Below are 22,535 nucleotides of genomic sequence, written 5' to 3'. Positions count from 1 at the left end.
TACAGAAATGGTGTCCTGCATCTCCCGGAAACTGTTTGTGGACGTCAGATTCGTGAGGAGTTACAATTTTGGGATATATCAGCTGGCCTCGTTTCCAGTTGTTGTTGGCGGGTTCTGTACAAAGATGACGGCGTGGAGAAGACGATGAGATTACTGGACATGGAGCTTCCAGTTTTCCCTAATGGTATGCAGATGCTTCAAAAGGCCGAGAAGGTGACGTCCACGATCTGGAACCTCCTGGAATATCCCTCCTCTTCACTGATGGCCAAGGTATGCTATTAAGGTGTTCTAAACATTGTGTTTTATTTTGGTGAGCGACACATATGATCGCAATGCAAAACGTCTTACACTCAGTCTTAGAATTGCATTTTGTAAAGAAGTAATCCATGCGATTTGGGCAATTCATATTGCGTATACATATTCCTGTATCATGTTCAACTGCTACAAAGTGTCTAGTTTTTTTAAATGTTCTTTAGATTTTCAATAAAAAAAGTATTTGACACATTGTCACAGATAACTCAGTAGGCATTTATTGACCAGGGAGAATATATATTTTGCATTTATTTTACATGTTTTCACTACTCATTCTATATTACTGGGTCCAATCCTCCTAGCAAGGTAATTCCTATAGAAATAGATTATATAAAATGACACAAAGTCTGCCAGATAATATTCTATTACCACGAGAAAACACCTCTCACACCCTTATGGTGAGATGAAGAATGCAAACCCTCATAGAATGATATTTAAGTTTCTAAATACTCGACTAGTCTCGTGCTTGACAACTATTCCCCTCGGATCGGGATCCTCCTTCCTCACCCTCAAGGGTATGAATGAAATAATATTTCATTTTACGGAGGCACGGTAGTCTAGTGGTAGGACGCCAGTCTCGTGACCGAAGGGTTGCGGGTTCGAGTCACGGCACTGTGTTGTATCTTTGAGGAAGATACTTTACTCCGCTTATTCGAGTCTACTCTACTGTAAATGAGTACGTGGTTGGGCAGTGCTAGAATTGTTGAATGCTAGCTGTTACGCCGAAATGGCACCTCCTACTGTATGCTCCGCAGGGAGTTGAGAAAGATATTGGCTGGTTGCAAAGGCCCTATAACCATGGTTAATAATTTGTAAACCTCTTAGAAACGAACTAGGTTGTGATAAAGCGGTTTCTTAGTTTATCAATCATCATGCTCTACTATTTTTAATGTATGCTCAGACAGGTTTTTAATTGACATGAACATAATATAAATCGTGTCCTATTGTTTTTAAAAGGTTGATAACATTAATTGTATTATTTTGCAAGGGGTGGACTATTTATACATCAATAACATAACTACTGTTTTATTTATTGTTGTGGTATGTAATGTTGTTCTATAACTTTTGTAGGGGTATGTAATGTTGGTCTATAACTTTTGTAGGGGTATGTAATGTTGTTTTATAACTTTTGTAGGGGGATGTAATGTTGTTTTATAACTTTTGTAGGGGTATGTAGTGTTGTTTCATAACTTTATAGGGGTATGTAAGGTTGTTTTACAACTTTTGTAGGGGTATGTAATGTTGTTCTACAACTTTTGTAGGGGTATGTAATGTTGTTCTACAACTTTTGAAGGGGTATGTAATGTTGTTCTTCAACTTTTGTAGGGGTAAGTAATGTTCTTTTATAACTTTTGTAGAGGTATGTAATGTTGTTCTACAACTTTTGTAGAGGTATGTAATGTTCTATTACTTTGTAGGGGTGTGTAGTGTTGTTTTATAACTTTTATAGAGGTATGTAATGTTGTTTTATAACTTTTGTAGGGGGATGTAATGTTATTTTATAACTTTTGTAGTGATATGTTATGCTGTTCTATAACTTTTGTAGGGGTATGTTTTTTTAGTGGTATGTAATGTTCTTTTATAACTTTTGAAGGGGTATATGCTGTTCTACTTCCTCGTCGTCGTCGCCTCGGTGATTCCTGACTTGTTGGACCACGGAACGTTTCACGTTTTGGACTTGGCGAATGTAGTCTTCCTCCTGGATGTGTTGACACGCTTCATCATGTCCCCATATAAAGCAAGATTCTTCCTCAGCGTCATCAATGTTCTGGACATCCTCGCTCTACTGGCCTGTGCCGTTACCCTGATAATTAGCCTTGTCGGTTTGTTGTTGGGGAGAACACTACACACCCCTAGTTTGCTCCAGATACTCGGATTTCTTCGAATGTTGAAGTACATCCGGTTCTATCGCGTCTTGAAGGCCAATCGCTCGCTTGCACTTCTTCTGCTGGCAATGTTTAAAAGTAAGCGGACAATTTTTATGTATGTTGCGATCATGATCATCAACTGTGTGCTAATTGGAATCCTTTTCTTCTGGTTCGAAAGATTACAGCGACAGCAAACTATGGGCGAATCCATCCACTGGGCATTTATCACTATGACAACCATTGGCTATGGCGATATTATCCCGCTCACCACAGGAGGTAGGGTCCTATCCGTCCTCTGTGGAATCAGTGGGTTGATCCTATTGGCTCTGCCCATTTCAGCCATTTACCATAACTTCAGCACCCTCTACTCGCATAACCGTGACAGAGAACGCCACGTGACTGACCTTGACCGATGCCGCCCGACTGTAATGCCGTTTAACCAGCCAGCACAAATTATGTGATCTAGGAATTGGAAAAAAATGAAGGTGTTCGTGAACGGCAAAATACATGAAATGACGGTTTCCTGGTGATACTGGTGAAGGGGTTTGAACAGTATTTTATTATATGCCGTACTTAAGTATGTAATATATTCCTCACCTCGTTATATCAGCACACTGAGTTAAGGTAACGCCTACCTCTGCATCAGTTAAAATCTGTAAGACGTGTAACGTAAAGCTCGCTAGTTCGACAGCTTATTTTTGGTTTGCCATTCAAATTTCAAAAAATAAAAAAACTGTAAAATGCAAATACATATATAAATGGGCTTAAACAAATGAAAGCGGAAATAATGTAGCTTACTTGTTGGTATTTTAATGTTGTACAGGGATTTAGTCTGGATTTGTTTTCAAAATTTAAGGAAAGTATGAATTAACTTATACACGAGCATTAGAAAAAACATTGAAGTTACACGTTATTTATTGGTTAACTAGTTAACTACCTGATTATGCGTTAATTCTGTGCTAAATAACCTTTTGTGGTCACTTTAAAACACGTCATTACTAGCGACATTGTTCAGACCCAAGAACTATAAATAAACAAGAGGCCCCCAGGAGACCGGGGCCATTGAAATGAACAACTTTAAAATGCCATGTACAAGAGCATCTAAACACCGAAGTTGGATGAAGTCGGGTTGTCGGTTTTAAAGAAAGGGTAACTTACAGTGGCGCAGCAAATAGCTTTCCGGGGTGTATGCTTACATAGCTGGACAAAAAAATCTATTAGTTCCTAGAAACAATCTCCCGTGTTCTTGGAACTCCTTTAAGTCGGATTATTAAGTTCAAGTTTTACATCCGCTGGACTAAAATTTTCATTTTTTTTTTTTATTTCTTTCCCTTTTTTATGATCGATACGGACGGTTATATTAATGATAAAAAATAAAAAATAAAAATTATGATTGAAAAAAATCTTCTTAAATTTTTAGTGTATGGTTAGGCATACATGTATGCTATGCCATTGACTTACTAGTATGTGAAACGTTTAAAAACGACGGACGACGACGAATGATATTTTTTTATTATAGGTCAAGAGGATCTTAAATGTACATCTATAAAGTTGTAATTTTGTAGGCGCATTACATTGTTATTGCAATGCACCCATATAATCAAATCATCGTGTTACCATTGCTTCTTACACCTTCCAAAGTTCTGTAAATGATGGGGGTACTTCGTCTTACACCTTCCAAAGCCCTGTAAATGATAGGGGTACTTCGTCTTACACCTTCCAAAGCTCTGATAATGATAGTGGTACTTCGTCTTACACCTTCCAAAGCTCTGTAAATGATAGGGGTACTTCGTCTTACACCTTCCAAAACTCTGTAAATGATGGGTGTACTTTGTCTTACACCTTCCAAAGCTCTGTAAATGATGGGGGTACTTCGTCTTACACTTTCCAAAGCTCTGTAAATGATGGGTGTACTTTGTCTTACACCTTCCAAAGCTCTGTAAATGATGGGGGTACTTCGTCTTACACCTTCCAAAGTTCTGTAAATGATGGGGGTACTTCGTCTTACACCTTCCAAAGCTCTGTAAATGATAGTGGTACTTCGTCTTACACCTTCCAAAGCTCTGTAAATGATGGCGGTACTTCGTCTTACACCTTCCAAAGCTCTGTAAATGATAGTGGTACTTCGTCTTACACCTTCCAAAGCTCTGTAAATGATGGGTGTACTTTGTCTTACACCTTCCAAAGCTCTGTAAATGATGGGGGTACTTCGTCTTACACTTTCCAAAGCTCTGTAAATGATGGGGGTACTTCGTCTTACACCTTCCAAAGCTCTGTAAATGATGGGGGTACTTCGTCATCACTATCTCTCGGTGGTCTACTGTCAAATGCAGGGCAAGTTGATGATATTAAACATAACAAAAAATAATTCTGTAAATCCATTTGTACCTCTTGCATATCAGTAAAGTTTTGCAGCCCATATGTATTTGAATATGGACCTCGACAAGATACCCGGATATAGTTGTACAGGTACAATTTCAGGGTTACAGTATGTAGACATATATATCGAGTGGTCGGGAGGCGCAATGAATAGCGCATTCGCCTTTCACCAAGACGGCCGGGGTTCGATTCTTTGATGGGACATGAATAGGTTTTTGGGTCAAGTACCCGATCACGTGGGTTTTCTCCAGGGACTCTGGTTTCCTTCCACATGAAAACCCCATGTGCACTGTCTTCTGGGCCAACAAGAGTGAATAATAAAAGTAGGAAAACCTGTTGTAAAATATATTAAGTTGGTGTAACCTCATTATAATTCTGTGGTACGTTGGAGAACTTTCATTATATATAAGTAACTCAATTACAGGAAACCTGACATGTTATTTCTTCAACACAGAGGACACTATATATACAATCTATAAATTACAGACATATATATAAATCTTCAACACAGAGGACACTATATATATACAATCTATAAATTACATATATATAAATAGTATTTAATATAAATTAATCAGTAGTATACGATGGTATAGGAAATTTGTTGGTGTCAGATTTCATTACTTATTCTCAAATGAAATTCTTACTAGTATCTATTTATTTATATCTTGCATTCGTTTTCAAAATGTTCACTAACTGTTCTCGTAGCATTGCCAAAAATGTAACTGCATAGGAAAATGTTCACTAACGGTTCTCGTAGCATTGCCAAAAATGTAACTACGCATAGGAAACTGTTCCGGCATGACTTAAGCTTTAGTAAATTATTTCTAAAAAGAAAGTTGTATATACCTTGATTGTCATTTAGGAAAAAATAATAATAAAGACGAAATAAACAAAATATAATAAACAACAGTGTTCTGGGAGTATAAATCTGCAAGATTAGACTGGGATTCGAACTCTGGACTTCAGATTGCTATACAACCTAGTAAACGGAAGTGTCCTTGCCCAGCTGTGCTCGTTATATCCGAAACAAAATTAATGGGATTACCGCATATACGAATTACCTCAGTGCAGTGGGCCAGGGATCCTTAAACGACAAATGCCTTTTGTAATTCTTTTTAAAAAGCAATGATTATTGATGTATTGTAGCAATCATACAGATATTGTAAACAATGTATATAAATATGCCTTAATCAATAAAATATGATGTGGAACATTTTTGGTGTCAGATTTCATTACTTATTTTTAAAATATTGTATCGTTGATTGTTTCCATATGTTATCATTATATTATCTTTAGATTTTCTTTTTTGTAATAAAGAGAATCATTATGGAGTAATGTTGTTTGTATTACCTTTTTTATATTCATGTAACCGATTTGCGTTCATACCGGCATGAACATTGAGAAAATGCCGTTCAATGTTTATTTTGACATGGGGTCTCCGGTGTCCAAATTACACGCAATAATCAAGTATCTGGTTGTGTCCACAAAGCATTTACTTACTTGACAATTGTTTGCAATGTTACTAGATACCAACGCTTCTCTATCACTACGCCCCGGTAACCCGGGTAACAAATTTTGTAACACCTATTTCTTACCTTCGGATATTATTTTGGACAAAACTGAATTTTCTGGAGTCTACAACCTATCGATATAGAATAGGTAGTTTCATCCTTAAAGTCGTGCTCAATTTTTCACGCTTTAGCTGGATAAATAAGAAAAGTATCGTTGTGTAGTTTGAATCATAATTGCGGATAAACGTCAATTTATCGTACTTTGGTTCAATAAACGACTTGTTAGGAAAGGGTGCTCCACGTATCAACGATGCATCATTGTATCGATGGCTATGAATTTTACAAATTGTTACAAATGAACCACAAAGTGAAATATTATAATACAAATTTATTTACATTTGATGAAATACAGACACAAAACAGTCATCAATTTGTAAGAATACCGGTAATCAGAATTATATACAACATACATATGACAATATTCCATCAATTTCCTAACAAAGTTGTAATTTTACAGTAGCATGAGTTAAAAACTATAGAACTGATATGTTTCCATTCCAATTACGTGTAATCTATTGTGACTAAAAATACTGTATACCGGGAACACTTTCGCTCAGTCAAATATTCGCTCTTTCCCGAAAAATTCCATGTTCGCCTAGTGTTAAATTGGTCCCCACCTCACCCCTGTATTATTGCTGTATATGGTATGCTGTGTAATAACAATTCGCAGCAATCGCTGTCGTGATTAATTCAGAGTCATTAAGGAGGACAAAAGTTAAACTGGCACGAAAAATATCCTGGTATACAGTATAACAGTAAATTAAAAATAATGGCAAGAATTTTACAGAGGAATTTTTCACAATTTTAAACTTGTATACAATAATCAGTTTTATATGTTATTCAAATGACATGGTTTAAAAAAATAATGAAATCTAATAGGGAAATTTTACATCAAAACGAGGCTTCACAAATGATGTCAGCAAATTGAACCAGGCTACCTATCACTACTCTTCTCAGTACTAAAAACATTCTTCACATCATTTGATTTCTAGCTTCCTTACAAACATTTTATGATTATAATTGTCTGGGGTCCATCCATGGTTTCCAGCTTATATTGGATTTCCTTACATAAGGTCATAAATATTTTCTTTTTAGGATAAGTTAAAAAGATTTGTGAGTTGTGAGCCATGTTTAAAAAATCTATATTGTACACCAAAATATGTCATATTTGAAATGATTTAAAAGTTGAAATGTATTTGTTTGAATGGGCTTAGTGAATGTGTTTTGAGTCAAAAACAATGTATACGTCAAAAGCAACACTCAAGACAACTAAGGTAACTTAATAACATTAAACAAGTTCAAAATAAGAATATGGGTTTTCATTTGTTTTAACGCATGTATAAAATCACATTACAATAAAGTGCGTGCAAGTATTAACTATTAGTGTATAACATAGTTCATTATAATCAACTGTATTATATTCTCAACAGTGTGTCTCTGCCTCATACACGGAATACTGAGGGACACAGAGTTTGTCCAAATTTGTCTTAGACACAGCAAAGAGACATACCATTATATACGTTGATGTCTAATGGCTTTTTCGCTTGTCTTAAAAGAATGAAGAAATGACAGAAAAGAAGAGAAAAGGAAAGAAAAATTAAACAGATTTATAGAGGACTTGACTAGGGTGTACGATTCAGTGATTTGAATACTGAAGTATGTGATGTTGTAACTATCTTCAAACAGTTTGTAAATTCTCCAGATTTTTCAAAACCTAGGTTAACTTTTATATCATGCTTGCTTCAGGAAAAAGAATTAATTGCTAATGAATATATAACAGATGCTACACAATTAAAATACACTTTTAAATATGCATATAGAGAACATATACACACACAAACTACATGGAATATACCTACATCTTAAAATGTTTTGCACCAGATCAAAATGGTATCTGACATTCTGTGCAAGATATCACTCCAATAGACACAGTTCCTTCATACACATGTGAATGTTGTTTGTAGAATTTGGGGACTTTTTATTCCAATACTGTATCTTTTAGTTTATTTTCTTAGAGTTATTCTAATGTTGATTTCCATCAAGCAGATAATACAAACTTCAAATATATTTTTTTTTAAGTACAATCAAACACTATTTTAACATTGAAGTGTTCAATTTTTCTCAAAATCAATTTTCATGCTGTATCTCTGATAGATATCAAACTCAATATTGTCATTCAAAAATCAGAAATCAACTGTGTGTATCTAAAGTAACCCGCAAGCTCCCTCCATCAAACAAGAAACTAGAAATACCATGTAATAAAGAGAACTTCAACTACACTCATTCAGGGAAATACAGAACCTTACCTGTATACTGGGAAACTTTCACCTCGTCAAATATTCGCCCTTTACCGATAAAGTCATGTTCTCCTAGTGTTAATTTCACCCTTCACACGTAATTACTATATATTGTATGTTGTGTACTAATATTTGTGTCAGGATAAATACGTCCTCGTCGGTGAGAGCAAAAAGGCAAAAGTAAAACTGCGGTGAAAATTTCATAGTAATTGGGTATACAGTAATTCACAATGAAAGTGTCTGCTATATCTCAGAAATATTACCAGTAAATTGACGTCGGCCTCCTGGAATAGTCGGAAACAAAATTTAAGATTGTTTTCTCTCAAATTTGGCATGGACAACAGACATTTCTTTTAAATCACTATACAGTTGGTTGTAAAGTCTCTTATACATCTTAGTTTGTTTTGAAGGAGATATGGTGTATTTGTACGGTGCTGTATTTCCTGAAATGCGTCTGAACGTTCTTCTATCACCTCCCTACCAATATCACAGATCTGTTTCTCTTCTCAGCCGCAGTCTCCTACACCCGCGACTCCCTCTCTGTCCCGCGACTGCGTCTGAAAATCAATAACACAATATTACACCAGAAAACCTGAATAGTTGTTATTTATACATATAACTTTATTATATTCATCTATTATTGCCTAGAGTTTAGATAACTATGGTGGTCACAATTTTTTAGCAACAAGATACATCAGACTGATTATGTTCCTTTCTATCAAAACTCATCACCCCTGAAATATGTCATAGCAAAATTGAAGGCACAGGACTGCTATTTGATTAGTCTCAGGTAAAAGAACTTGACAAATCGTAGGCTGATACCTGTCCTTTAAAGATTAAAAAGAAGTGACACCCAACTTCTAAGCCAGTCAATTTTACTGTTTCGAGATAGACAGATTCTTCTGATGTACATCAAAGGATCAAACTAGTCTCCTCGTCTCATCAACAAGGTGCTGCACACTGAGCCTTCTATTTTGCTGACATATTCCAGGGGTGTAGAGAGCGACAGCGAGTGTAACCCCTGGAGAATCGAGGATGGTTATGACGGTGCTTTTTATATGTATATACCCTGCTCTGTTGTTAATATGTCCTAGTTTATCATTATTCCCTCAATGAATCAATCCCTCATTTGTTAAATATGCCTCTGTATTGTTAATATGCCTGACAGTTACTGGGGTGTACAACTCCACTGGCTCAACACCCCAGTGCTAGTAGATAAACAGTTACTATGAAACTATAGGTAAGGTAACATAAGACGTTCTCAAAATTAATCTGCGGGCTCAATTTTGATATATGAAATTGTACATTCCTAGATTACCGATTAATAAACTAGAAATTTGTTTTTGTGAATAAAAACATATGTCTCCCCTTATTAGCCAATATGCATATTTGGAAGAACAGAAAGGTTGACCTTTGACCCAGTGACCTTGACCTTTGATACCCTAATAATGTGGAAGTTATGTTGTGGACAAACTTCGGTATTAAAAATAAACAAAGGGCCATCACTCTGTATATAGTGGGGCATAAAATATGATTTTAGTGTGAGAAATTCCGCCTTCCCAAGATACATCAATATGGTAAGTATGGTCAACGTAGGTGAAATAACATAGAACTTATGCTCTGGACAAACTTCGGTATTAAAATTGAACAAAGGGCCATAACTCTGTATATAGTGGGGCATGAGAGCTAGTTCCAGTGCACTGCACACCTTCTGCGGGTGATGCAGGTATGCTTCAAGTTTGTAAGATATCTTTAACGGTTTGAAATTTACGGGCCGGACAAGAATTTACTGAAAATGTGAACTTATTTGACCTTTGACCTTGAGGTGAAGGTCACAGTGACCTAATTCCAGTGCACTGCATACCTCCTGTGGGTGATGCATGCATATCTAAAGTTTCGTCAAGATATCTTTAACGGTTGAAAAGTTATGGCCCGGACAAGTCAGATTAGAAGAACCAGAAGAAGAAAACGAAGAAGAACCAGTACTTATACAATACGTCTCCCTTCATTCGAAGGGGAGACATAATAAACATCACTGTAATGGTATTAATAGCTTACTGTATTGGTAGATATACATTGTTATATTTTTACTATTACGCATCACTTTATTAAAAGTTCCACCTACTTCTTGCCGTGTCCCTCAATGGCAACTCGACATCTGTCCTCGGTGTCGGTCCAGTCCCCCTCGTAGTCCGTGGGCTGGGGACACGAGCTCCTCCTCTTCCTGGTTCCTGGCGACTTCTGCTTCAGGCTCTCCACATCAGTAAACACTACTGCTGTACCACCGCCAGCTGTTGGCATCACATCACCCTGGCAACAGCAATGAAAAGATTTTTTTTACCAAATTTGAGGGAAAATATGGCACAATATAACATTCAAACTTACATGGTTCATCAAAGCAGTTGGGACATTTAACAACCTCGGAGAAAAGTTGGGGTAAAAATAAACTGATTATCAGGAGTCTTTCATGGAGTCACAAAAATCAAAGGGTGCAAAGAAGGTATGTAAATCAAGAGCATGACCCTTGGATTTTAAAGATGTTGTTCCGTCTTTGCATATTACAGAGTTATCTTCTCTTGTGAGCAGGTATTGATTGTTACGTCATTTGTTTGTGTGAGAAAATCACATTGTTTTCTCAAAAATTGATGACGTTACTCTCATAAACAAATGACATAATAATCAATACCTGCTCACAAAAGGTAACTCTGCAATACGAAAAGACGGAATACGTTTCACAAAATTGTACTGGAAATGTGTTGGTTTGTACCTTGACAAGTCTGGTCTCTAGCTCTCCTCCACTGTCCATCTGTTGGTGGGTCAGACAGTACTTAGACGCTTCCTTTGTGTCCTTCACTTCCAACTTTGTCACCGATTTCTTCTTCTTCATCTTTGGCTGTAGCACTGTGTCTGCAAATATAAACAGTTCTCTTATTGAAGATTTTCTGCTCTGAAAAATTGGTGTTACTCTATCACCAGGCTTTAATACAAATATAAACAATTGTCCAATTAAAGACGTTATGCTCTAGACCTGGACAATTGGTGTTACTCTATCACCAAGCTTACAAATATAATTTAACCTTTCTCCTTACCTACTGGATACATGATTTTGGCAAAGTGTCTATAATTCTTTTTCAAAATTTCATATTCTGGGTAATCAATGTTACAAGTAAAAGTCTAAGTGGTGTTACCTAAAAACTTGATGTTATCGAAATAATCACAATGTCTGGTAAATAGTAGGCATTTTATCAAAAGAAAAACTTTATCATAATTTCTGATCATCTGAAAAAGATAGACAAGTCACTTATTCAATGTATAGAGAATTCAAACCGAGATGAGAGCTTTATAATTGCGAAGGAAGAAATGAGGATAGGCTTGCACCCAGGATCGTGGTAAATGAACTATGCGGGATGTCTTGCTCATTCTTAACAAATATTGAATTCTTTCAATAAGTGTATTGAGTCAGTGCAACGTAAGTTCAGTATGTTTTTTTCCCACTTCAGAATAATAAATGATCAGTAGTCAAATGTCTTCCCAGTTAATATGTGGAAAATAGATTTTAATGACACATTTCAAGTAAAATATGCCACTATCTTGAACTGCAAAGCTAGACTTAATTTTTTTTTTCAAAACCTACATTTGACACTCTATACAAGCTACATTTTAACATTAAAAAAATCTACATAGACATACAGAAAGCAGCCCTGACATCTGATACAGAAATATAAGGCCATCCTTAAATATTGTTTGTTTGTCTATTTGTCAATATATATCTTATTTTCTATTATTCTAATGTTGAGATAGACACAACACAAAACTAGAATTAATAAACAAAATGCAAGTTTCTCAAATGCAACTTCAAAAAGAATTTTATAACAGCAACAAATGAAACAAAAACAAAATAAAATAGAATATTTTAACAAAAGGAAAGAACATTAATTTGTATAAATAACGAACTTACACTCAAAAAATCCATCCTTTCCTTTTAAATTGGAAAAGAAAATAGTCAGGTTAGAACATATCAAACCTTTGAACACGGAATAGATGAGCCATTCCAGGTTTTTGTATCTTTGATATTTATATTACAAATTCAGCAATAATGTATTGAATAAACACTAATGTATTGCAGAAATCAATCTGAAGTACTGATACAACCCTAGCAGACTTATAAAAACATAACTTTAATATTAAATCACATTCAAAAATTCAAACCATTTAAAGGTGTTTAACTTAGAAAGTTTCTGAACCAAAATATAGACAAAAAGCTCATTGGTTAAATGTTTAATAATTTAATTACGGTTGCCTGATTTGAAACATACACTGTTCAAGTCTGTTATTAATGTCTGCATAGAATCTGTGAAAACATTTTGTAAAATCAAGTTTTGTCAACCAACTTATTAATCATTCATTTTAAGTGATTACAAGGTCCGTACAACAGGTACTCTGATTATCATAGTATTCCAACAAGTTCTGAATACAAAACAAAAACACTGCGAGCTATGTCGCCAAAAACAAACCAAACACAGGACAACTTACCAACAGCTAGTAGTGTGTCGAGGGTTGATGGAGAGAGAACAGGGAATGTGTTACATCAACAGGACATTAGTAACATTAGCCATAGTCGCAATAGCACGCATACCATTAATGCTACTCATTTATTAGCCAAAAAAAAGCTTACAATTCTATTTTTTCAAATCCAAGAAAAGAACCAGTAGAACAGAAAAGTAGAAAAGTGGAGAAATACAGTGACCACAAGCACATGTCAGTATAATCATGCTATTACTTCATTAACCAGAAGGTATGTGTACTGAAGTATTATTTACTTTTAGAAATGTGTGGGTTAAAATATTTGAATGGTTAAAAAGTAGGCCACTGAAAATATTGACATCACAGACCAGCATACATACCTAATTCAACATTCCCAGCTGGTTTATGGTCCAACCAGATCTCAGCATTGGACGACCTTGACCTTCGATGTCGGGGGTTGTATACTGGAGTCTGGTAAAACGATAAAATGGCAATTAAAATATAAATCTAGGATAGTTATCACAAATATATGCCATAGAATATGTAAGTAGGGAAACTTGATGTGTAAAAATAAAATTGAAAATATTCATATTGAACATTATAATTTTTCGGCAAAGTATTTAATCAGGTCAGTCAGGATTTATTTTTTTTATATTTTTTTGGCAATTATGCGACACAATCGATTTCTAAGTGCCTGTCATTTCCTTTTCATGTGAAAAGAACACAAGAAAACAATATTTCCATTGACATCAATATTGTTTACATGGTCTAAATTAACACCTACATTTCTGGTGGCCTGGGATGTGGCTATCCTCTGCTGATAAGCGGCCCGGGCGGAGCTCACTGTCCCAGTTGCTGTACGGGTCCTAGGAGTTGAGTTGGTCCCAACCGATGATATATCTGTCTCAGATTTGGCAGTCATGATCTTTCCCGGCGTGGTGTATGTGCGAGGTTTAGGGGCCGGGGTCCTGAACCCACCTCTAGGCTCCTCCACCGCAGCATCCTTGTCGTTCACTATACTCCTCAGCAAATTCAACTTCTTTTGTTTTTCCCAGATCTGACCTCCAAACTCGGATTCTATTTTGTGTTTTTCTTTCACCTGAAGATGAAACATAAAGCATTGATTATACATGCTATTATATTCTTATGGAAAATTTAGTCCTCGAGATTGTCTTATCATTGCATTGAAATCTGTTGCATCTAAATTAATATCAATAAATACAATTCAAAAATTTCCAGTAAAAAGTGCTGAATTGATCTGATATTTAATTTCTTCTCAAATACTCGAAACTTCCCATACATGACAAATTAAATAGACGACCTGTTTTATTTAAATTCAATATTCCCATATAAATATTTCACATTTATGAGAATAGATATTAGCGAAAACAGGCAGAGTGCTTGCTCTGTAAATTGTATCAAATACAAAGATTCACTTAATAATACAACATTTACTCCAAGTAACATAGCATTATCTTTGCTCAAAAGTTTACCAGATTTTTTTCCCAATGCTGGTTATTCATTTCAAGTCGGTTCCTAAAATCGTTCTTGAGTCGTTCCTTCTCGGACCGTTCCTGTCGGATCTTCACATTCTTATCCTGGAGCTGGAGACACAAACAAAAAATATTATGATACCTCAACTTTATAACAGCCTGACTTACACAGTGATAAAGATCACATGACAGGACAATAAAACATCATATCGCCCTCACACACTCGAGTTTCGCCAATCCAATTTCCCTTATTTCTCTACAACCGAGTTCTGAATGACTGAAGAAGACGACAACAATGGCACATCAACCTAATCATCCTATTGGATTATTTTGGCATAATAAAACATGTATTGCTCATGTGGTAGGGCAACACAACACTTTGTTTCTTGTCAATTAATCATGTTTAATATTGAATAAGCCAGGGCTTTGCCCTCGTGATACACTATTAATCTTGGAGAAACAAAGAATCATGTTTCTCCTAGAACAAGGGTAACAAAAAGCCGCTGTCATCGATATCCGCATCTGCAGTGCAAAAGTCAAAAGTAAAAACATGAAGCAATAAATATAGGTCAAAATCAGCATCTGCAATATGCATTCAGTAGAGCAACCCTAGAAACACAATTGATGTAAGTATAGTCAACATGGCACTTGTAGTAGTCTAGTAGACAAGATATAGATGAGAGCAATTCTTTTTAACCAGGTACATGGACGGATACCATTTCTAAATGTCCTGTTAACTTGCTGAGTGGAAGATAATAAATGTACAATCTAACAACTCTCATGTACAACTTTGAATATAAAGAGTTGTGTGTGTGTGTGGGGAATTCAAATAATTGTTAACAATGAATGTTAAGCATCTCACAATAAAATGCTAAAAAATTTCAACTTATGTTGAATTGAACCAGAAAAAAACCCAGTCGGTGGTAAATGCCCCTATCAGATTTATAGTAAAGTGGTATAAATATTCACTAACTTTAAACTTTATTCAGAAATCGGTAAACAAGCTATTTATAAACGGCCTTGTATTGATTTCGGAATAAATACCGACTGATGTAGTTATGAATAATCATACACTTCCATTCTGAGATATCGCAGTACATCACTGAAGAAATACATTACCAGTGTTTTTGTTACATCAGCCTGTTTGTACATGAATTCGGAAAATATAGTATTACTTTTATTGAAATTGGGGAGAAATCTTTTCTTCACTTTAGGAATATAAAGAACTTTTGTCACTAGTGGAAGCAGTCTGTACATGTATTCAGCTGTAAAATTATTCATAACAAACCACTGATTACATTAGTGATTGTTTGTCACTTTGAAAATGATACATAGTAGACCCCCTTAATACTCAAACAGCGAGTTAATTAAATGCCTCTCTGAATTTAAAAATAATAAACGAGTCCCAATCTACATAAATCTATTATGTTTTCCTTACAACAGATTTTGTTTTTCGTTAGTCGAGTGGGTTTTACTGTAACTGTTGTTACTTACCTTAGCATCAAGTTCGCGGCGATCACGTTCAGAAACCTTCAGTGTTTTTGTCATTTCCTCGTTCTTTTTGTCAATGCTTCGTAGTCGTGACTCTAGCTTCTGTATGTAGGACTCCTTCTTATCCAGAGATGCCTGAAGCTCAGTGTTCTTAAACTTTGCCGCGGAGTACTCTTTCTCAAACACAACCAGCTGGGACCGGAACTGCTCCTCTGTCGGTCATCAATAAGGTGTCGAAAACAACAATACAAGTATTGATGAGATATGGATTTGTATTGATATGAAACATCAACTTGAAATCTGAAGGACTGAATTCAGTATTACTGTATAGAAGCTGGAGGGTGAGCATTTTATTTCGTTAGAAGTGTCAGTAATGAAGACATCAGGTTTTCTAGATATAAATGGTATTTCATTTTTTTTTTAAATAAGTAAAAATTTCTTTTATCGTCTTAACACCACTAAAATGATTTAAGGTATTTTTTGCAAAGTTTGACGTTATTCAATAAAATCTATTCAGCTGATAAGTTTAAAACATACGTTTCCTGGAATAATCCATGAGTAAAGTTTCTCTTCGCTTATAACGGTCTTCCAAGAAGTTCTGCAGCTGATTGAGGGTGTAGTCATCGCGAGAGTGGATCACCTGTACAGGACACAACAAACATCCTATATTTGGTTCTAGTAATATACTAGTGGTACCGAAGGTTCTAGTAACACTACTAGTGTACTATGTGTCTAGTAATATACTGGTGGTACCGAAGGTTCTAGTGACACTACTAGTGGTACCGAAGGTTCTAGTAACACTACTGGTGGTACCGAAGGTTCTAGTAATATACTAGTGGTACCGAAGGTTCTAGTAATATACGAGTGGTACCGAAGGTTCTAGTAACACTACTTGTGTACTATGGTGTTCACGGTTTTAAACAGAAAATCTGTATGTTCAAATTCATTTAAAAGATAAATTGAAATTTGCTAACACATTATTATCTGACAGACGCTTTAAAGATTTTAATTTGATTTTTTTTCGAAGTTTTAAAACAAATCTTTCTCAATCAATTTTCTATTTTATTTCCAAAAGTGTTTTGTTTTTTTCAAAATCTGACAATCCCCCATAAAAGTCTGGACAGTGAGCTTTCCTCATTGTTTCCATAACAATCAAGTATTTAGTGAGGTCAGACTTTGAAGTTTTGACTTTCAGGATGTCCTGTAAAGTATTTCAAAAGACATAATGGTACCCATTTTACCAACACACAATCATATCCAACATAAACTAAATAACTTCTGCTTGATGTTGTTAAAAGTCAGGTTTCCCCGTCACAGGAAATAAAGAAAGGGTCGAGCAGTTCTTTTAAACATTACTGCTTACCTCGAGAGACGGGAAACTTGGCCCCATGCTGTACGACATCGGTTGTATCACTGGTACCTCCTCATCTAAAACACGACAGAACATTTATACGTCAACACAACAACACCCAGATTGGTTTACGGGATTCGAAAAACCAGCAGAAAACAAAAATAAATTTTGAACATTTGCAGGACATTTATCATTCATGACCCCTTACAAAGCAGTGTCTGTACAATTGGCCAACAACACACGACAGGCATTAATATCAAAGTTTTACTTTATACACAAACAATGCACATACTGAACCTGTCGAAACTTTTCAAGACTGACTGGTCCCTCTGTCAAGCTAGGACTAAAAAGATTGTGACATGTTTAATACATACGTTGTTTGTGTGTAGAGTAAAACTTTGATATTACATATTTACAAACTGATGAATCTTATTCAAAACACTAAAGGCATCTTGGACAAGTTTCACTGGGCCGAAGTTGATGTGTAACCACACAGCTTATGGCGGTCTGTGATGATAACTAAGAATGTTCAATGATTCTTGATTCTTATTCCAGTTTTTGATTTCAGCCTAACTCAAGTAAAAGCTGCCCATCAACGCCTTTAATGTCTTCATCAAGAAAAATGACAAAGGAAACAAACAATTTTCAATTTTTATTTGGTGGAAGGACCTTCCTGTAAAAATTCTACCTGACACCATTGAAACAAAAATAAATCATTTCTATCCTTGATTGGATTTCTTGTTTATTTTTTTTTTAAACTAATAATTAGTTTATATGTGTGATACCCTAACACAACTGGTGATGTAACTGTTCTAAGACAACATGTAAACCATTTTCTTGAATACAACCCTATAAAGTTAAATGAAACATCTATACATTTCTACTTGGCCTGAGTTGGTATGTAGCCCCTACCTATCAATGACTTGGAGGATTGACCAAGAATATCACAGAAAACAAGACAAATGTTTGCCTTGGCCTTAAGGTGATGTGTTACTGTTACTTACCTATAAGTGGAATGTGAGCCAGTGCTTCCTGGTACTGCTGGTTCATCCTACGGCGACCAGGCGTCAGACCAATGTCAAACTTCACCTGCTCCGACCTCGCAACCATCACTTCCTGTGTTAGCTCTGCGAATTTCATCACATGCTGAAACATAATTGTAGTTTTAGTGTGAATCAAGTCAAATTTATATAACTTTTCATGGTACTTTTTGACATCATTTTGATTAAAACTTAAATTGATATTTTTTGTCAATAAATTTATTGTGAAATAGAAATTGTCAAAGCCAAAATTTGCTAGTCTGTCACTTTAAGGCGAATATTTGAAATCTAGTTCAGGCTTGCAACGTTACATTTCTGTAACAGTTTAGTAAGCTGAGGAGGAACCTTACACTTCATTGTAAATACTTATATTCAATACTGCACTTCACAATGACAAGACGATGGAAGCAGATAACTCATTCAAAGTTCCTTAGTCTTGTATGAAAATTATAATGCAAAAGAAATTCTTAAACAATTAAACCTGAATTATAATTCCTTTGAGAAGGGATTAATTGTAGAAATTCAGGGGATTTATCTACAGATCACTAAATTTATCATCACTAAAAATAATATATTGCAAAATTTTCACTGCTCCTATGATACATGTATAAACCAAAGTTTTCTTCTGTCTGTTTTCCTGAAACAGATTAACTTTTATATCCGAATACCTGTGTAAATTGAACTGACAAGTTGTTGGTAGCTGTATAGTAACTATTCAACAACCAAAATTTCAACTGACAAATTTTATCACTCTGTATTAGGATAAAATCATAAAACAAATTACTAACAAAATTTCATGCTTTTTATGCTTTATATTTAGTATTTTTTTATTTTTCTAAATTGACCAATTATAATCCAAAATACGAAGGGTTACATTTTTAACATCATTGAGAATATGCTGCCTCTGACTTTAACTCCAAGCCGAATTGCCTTGCATTCATATTGCTATGATTGCAACAGGATTACGTTAGCTTTATCTGTGAAGAGAGTTACAAAGAGTACAAGTTACATTTAGACAAACGGTACTCACAATGGTCTCATCGTACTCTTCAGCCCGTGGGTTGATACACACAATCATTCGAACCTTCCCATCTCCATCAAAGTAGTTTTTGAACAGGTGGGTCAGCTTCGAGTCTCTGTAGGGCACCATCTAGATACATACCACACTCATTATGAAATTAAGACTTTTATGGTATTGAATGTAAGTTATGAAAAATGTTATTTTTTTGGCAACAATGTAAATAATTGTTTCTGTTCCAAGTCAAATATTGCCAGAAATAACATGCATTCCACATCATTGGTGTTTTTTTAATTTATTTTTCTAAACAAGGTGTCAGAAGTTGGTAAATGCGACGAGGGCAATTTTTTTTTATTGTGTAGTTTGTAAAATGTTCATTGTTGGCATTACCTTGTCAAATATGTCCGTTTTTTGTCGCCTAACACACACAGATACTTTAGCAGAAGAGTTTATCTGGGAACGACCACGTTGTTACCGTTTTCTATAGTTGTTTAGAGATCCGTCATGGAGCAAGCTTCCGAAAATCTCCCCACAATGTTCCAGGGAAGAATCACGGACCCCCAATTCCCTATTTTGTACCGAAATGAGCGCCATTTGTACACAAGGTTAATAAGTCATAATTGTTTCACCGCTTGCCTGTATATCAATTTCCTTATCTTTATTCAAACATTTTCGGGACTTGGGTGACTAACGAGTAAAAACCACATGCAGATCAATTTTCGGATTCCTTTTAAGACAGCAGCTGGCGCATTCACGATTTTACTTTCACGATAAAATCGGCAAAAATCGTGAATGCGCCAGCCGCCGTCTTAAAAGGAATCCGAAAATGATACCACTTCACCCTTTCACTTTGTTATAATATAAAAGGTGTGATACACTTGACTTTCAATCCAAATAAAAACTTACCTTATTTTCGTTGTTTTTCTGGTTCTCTCGCAGTAATTTCATGCACGTCTTCAGCACCATTAGAGATTGGTTAATGTTACCTTTTAACACAAAAACATTGAGAAGTTCATGACAAACATCTTTTACACAAGCTTTTCACCATGAACAGATAGATGCACAAACAAAGTGCTTACAGTATAGTCCACTTACATTTTGTATGGCAATTTCTATATTCTACCTATATCAATCTAAGACATCGGTATTAGCCAGTAGGTACATATTGGGTACAATATCTGGAAATATCCTAGTTATTGTATACTGGGAACGTTTTGCCCTTCGTCGATGAGTTAAGTTTTCACCCAGTGTTAATTTCTGCCTTTACAGCAAATAACTGTTTATTATGCTGTTAACTTTATTTGCTGTGATGACAAATTGGCCCTTTATTACAGAAGGGGGAAAAGCAAAACTTATACTGCAGTGAAAAATTTACGGTAAATAATATATAGAGGTTATCAATATCACCACTTCCATATGCTACCCTGTATCAAGCCATGACCTCCAAATCAGCCAGACAAGCTGGAGGCCTGAGGGCTGATATGATCGAGGGCTGGTAGAGAGTAAGATATGGAAATGGTCATATTATAACTTTATTCATCATACCACTCTGTACATTATTATCTTTAACACAAATCGAGTGTAATCGAGATGTGACCTTTTTTTTAAATTTGTTTAACAAGAAATAAAACAGTACAGTATGTGCAAGGACATGACCTATGCACAGCTAACAGTATCCAACAAAAGGTTTTTATCATATATTATGCACTGTAACTAAATTGTTCTAAGCGATGTCAGAATTGTTAACAACCTTTAACTTATTATCAAGGCTGTGGTAGACAGGTAGTAGGTGATGTATATCAGTTTTACAAGAAAACAAGATGTGCATCTGACCAGAATAACCATATTGCTTTATGCAAAACACCTTTTTTGTTACAGACATTCCTTTCAAGTACATCTTTGTTATCAACACACACTCACACTGTGCTGTGCACTTTACTATGGTTATGAGCCACAACAACGAGTTCTATAAATAACGTACCAGCCTCCTTGAGTCTGTCGCCCATGTTGCCCGTCCTGTGACAGCGCTCACTACCAGCCAGGTCGACCAATGACAACTGACTTATACACACTTTGTCGGCATCCTAAAACAGTAGAATGTAATATTTATAAACATTGTCAGGGGTGTAAATTCTAGCATGGGCTAGTACTCTAAATAGAAATTTTTACATTTTCCAGTTTCTCTCTTTTCTTCATTAATATGGATTGGTCTATATTGAATATAATACACAAGAAGAATTTGTCTCATCAGCAAGTAGTTTGAAATCAGTAACTACTTGAAACCTTATTCAAGTCTACATGAGGTTCCAATGAACAATTAACAAAAGTATAGTTAAGTGCACATGGCGCCTAAATATTATTATATTATTGCCATCAACCAAATCAACCAATCAATTCCATTGCTGCTGAACATTTAGATATCTTGAAAGTCTTCATTTGACTAAACATGATCCTTAACCTTTGACCTTAATACTTGTATGACCTCTTTGTAACTTCAGGAACAACACAAGGTCAGATTATACCTGACCAATTAACTTTAGCTTAGAAATACAGGGGTTTCAATCAGATTTTAAACACTTCAAATGTATCCAACATGAAGGAGGTGGTTCATTTCAGTACATCTCATAATACCTCATTACCATTCTGCTAATTTTTAATGAAAGTAGTTGGTGAAATATCTGTAAATGGAGGGTGTTCTTACAAAGTATTGTGTACAAATGAAAACCCTAAATATAGAACCTTCCCTTTATAAATGCCTAGTGGAACATGTCAGGCCATTATGATGACCTTTGGCTTTCCTCTGAACTTTCCACCTTCTCTAACCCAGTGACACATGCACAAGGTTAGACTATAACAGCCCTCAACATTCCTCTGATCTTACCTGTGGAATCTTCTCTCTCCTAGCGACTTATGTACAAGGTAACCTTGACCTTCCCTAGATCTTACCTGTAGGACCTCCTCTCTCCTAGTGACACATTTACAAGGTTAGACTATGACAACCCTCTACCTTAGATCTTACCTGTAGGACCTCCTCTCTCCTAGTGACACATTTACAAGGTTAGACTATGACAACCCTCTACCTTAGATCTTACCTGTAGGACCTCCTCTCTCCTAGTGACACATTTACAAGGTTAGACTATGACAACCCTCTACCTTAGATCTTACCTGTAGGACCTCCTCTCTCCTAG

At 35.6% G+C, this 22,535-nt stretch overlaps 2 protein-coding genes across 6 annotated transcripts in view; one reads left to right on the top strand and one right to left on the bottom strand.

Moving 5' to 3' along the window:
* The window catches only part of LOC110442074 (potassium voltage-gated channel protein egl-36-like), a 10,304-nt gene extending 4,416 nt beyond the window's left edge, over nucleotides 1-5,888 (top strand). The window contains exons 4-5 of the mRNA XM_021485506.1: nucleotides 6-270; nucleotides 1,907-5,888. Of these exons, the coding sequence (XP_021341181.1) occupies nucleotides 6-270; nucleotides 1,907-2,641 (1,000 nt within the window). The 3' untranslated portion in view covers nucleotides 2,642-5,888. The remainder of the gene's footprint in view (nucleotides 1-5; nucleotides 271-1,906) is intronic.
* A 558-nt stretch (nucleotides 5,889-6,446) lies between these two features.
* LOC110442067 (kinesin-like protein KIF23) overlaps nucleotides 6,447-22,535 on the bottom strand; it is a 36,723-nt gene continuing 20,634 nt past the window's right edge. For 2 of the 5 annotated variants that reach the window (XM_021485497.1, XM_021485500.1), the window contains exons 11-25: nucleotides 21,329-21,431; nucleotides 20,254-20,333; nucleotides 19,360-19,479; nucleotides 18,294-18,435; nucleotides 17,302-17,366; nucleotides 16,476-16,578; nucleotides 15,942-16,150; nucleotides 14,448-14,558; nucleotides 13,739-14,053; nucleotides 13,335-13,425; nucleotides 12,964-12,969; nucleotides 12,389-12,409; nucleotides 11,198-11,337; nucleotides 10,556-10,740; nucleotides 6,447-8,987 (exon numbers count right to left, since the gene is read on the bottom strand). In XM_021485497.1, coding sequence (XP_021341172.1) covers nucleotides 8,951-8,987; nucleotides 10,556-10,740; nucleotides 11,198-11,337; nucleotides 12,389-12,409; nucleotides 12,964-12,969; nucleotides 13,335-13,425; nucleotides 13,739-14,053; nucleotides 14,448-14,558; nucleotides 15,942-16,150; nucleotides 16,476-16,578; nucleotides 17,302-17,366; nucleotides 18,294-18,435; nucleotides 19,360-19,479; nucleotides 20,254-20,333; nucleotides 21,329-21,431 — 1,728 coding nt within the window. In that variant the 3' untranslated portion in view covers nucleotides 6,447-8,950. The remainder of the gene's footprint in view (nucleotides 8,988-10,555; nucleotides 10,741-11,197; nucleotides 11,338-12,388; nucleotides 12,410-12,963; nucleotides 12,970-13,334; nucleotides 13,426-13,738; nucleotides 14,054-14,447; nucleotides 14,559-15,941; nucleotides 16,151-16,475; nucleotides 16,579-17,301; nucleotides 17,367-18,293; nucleotides 18,436-19,359; nucleotides 19,480-20,253; nucleotides 20,334-21,328; nucleotides 21,432-22,535) is intronic. The other 3 variants (XM_021485499.1, XM_021485501.1, XM_021485498.1) reach the window with 2 other exon arrangements.

This window comes from Mizuhopecten yessoensis, unplaced genomic scaffold (assembly GCF_002113885.1).
Source record: "Mizuhopecten yessoensis strain PY_sf001 unplaced genomic scaffold, ASM211388v2 scaffold716203, whole genome shotgun sequence".
NCBI classification, from domain to species: domain Eukaryota; kingdom Metazoa; phylum Mollusca; class Bivalvia; order Pectinida; family Pectinidae; genus Mizuhopecten; species Mizuhopecten yessoensis.
This window is presented reverse-complemented; position numbering and strand designations above follow the sequence as displayed.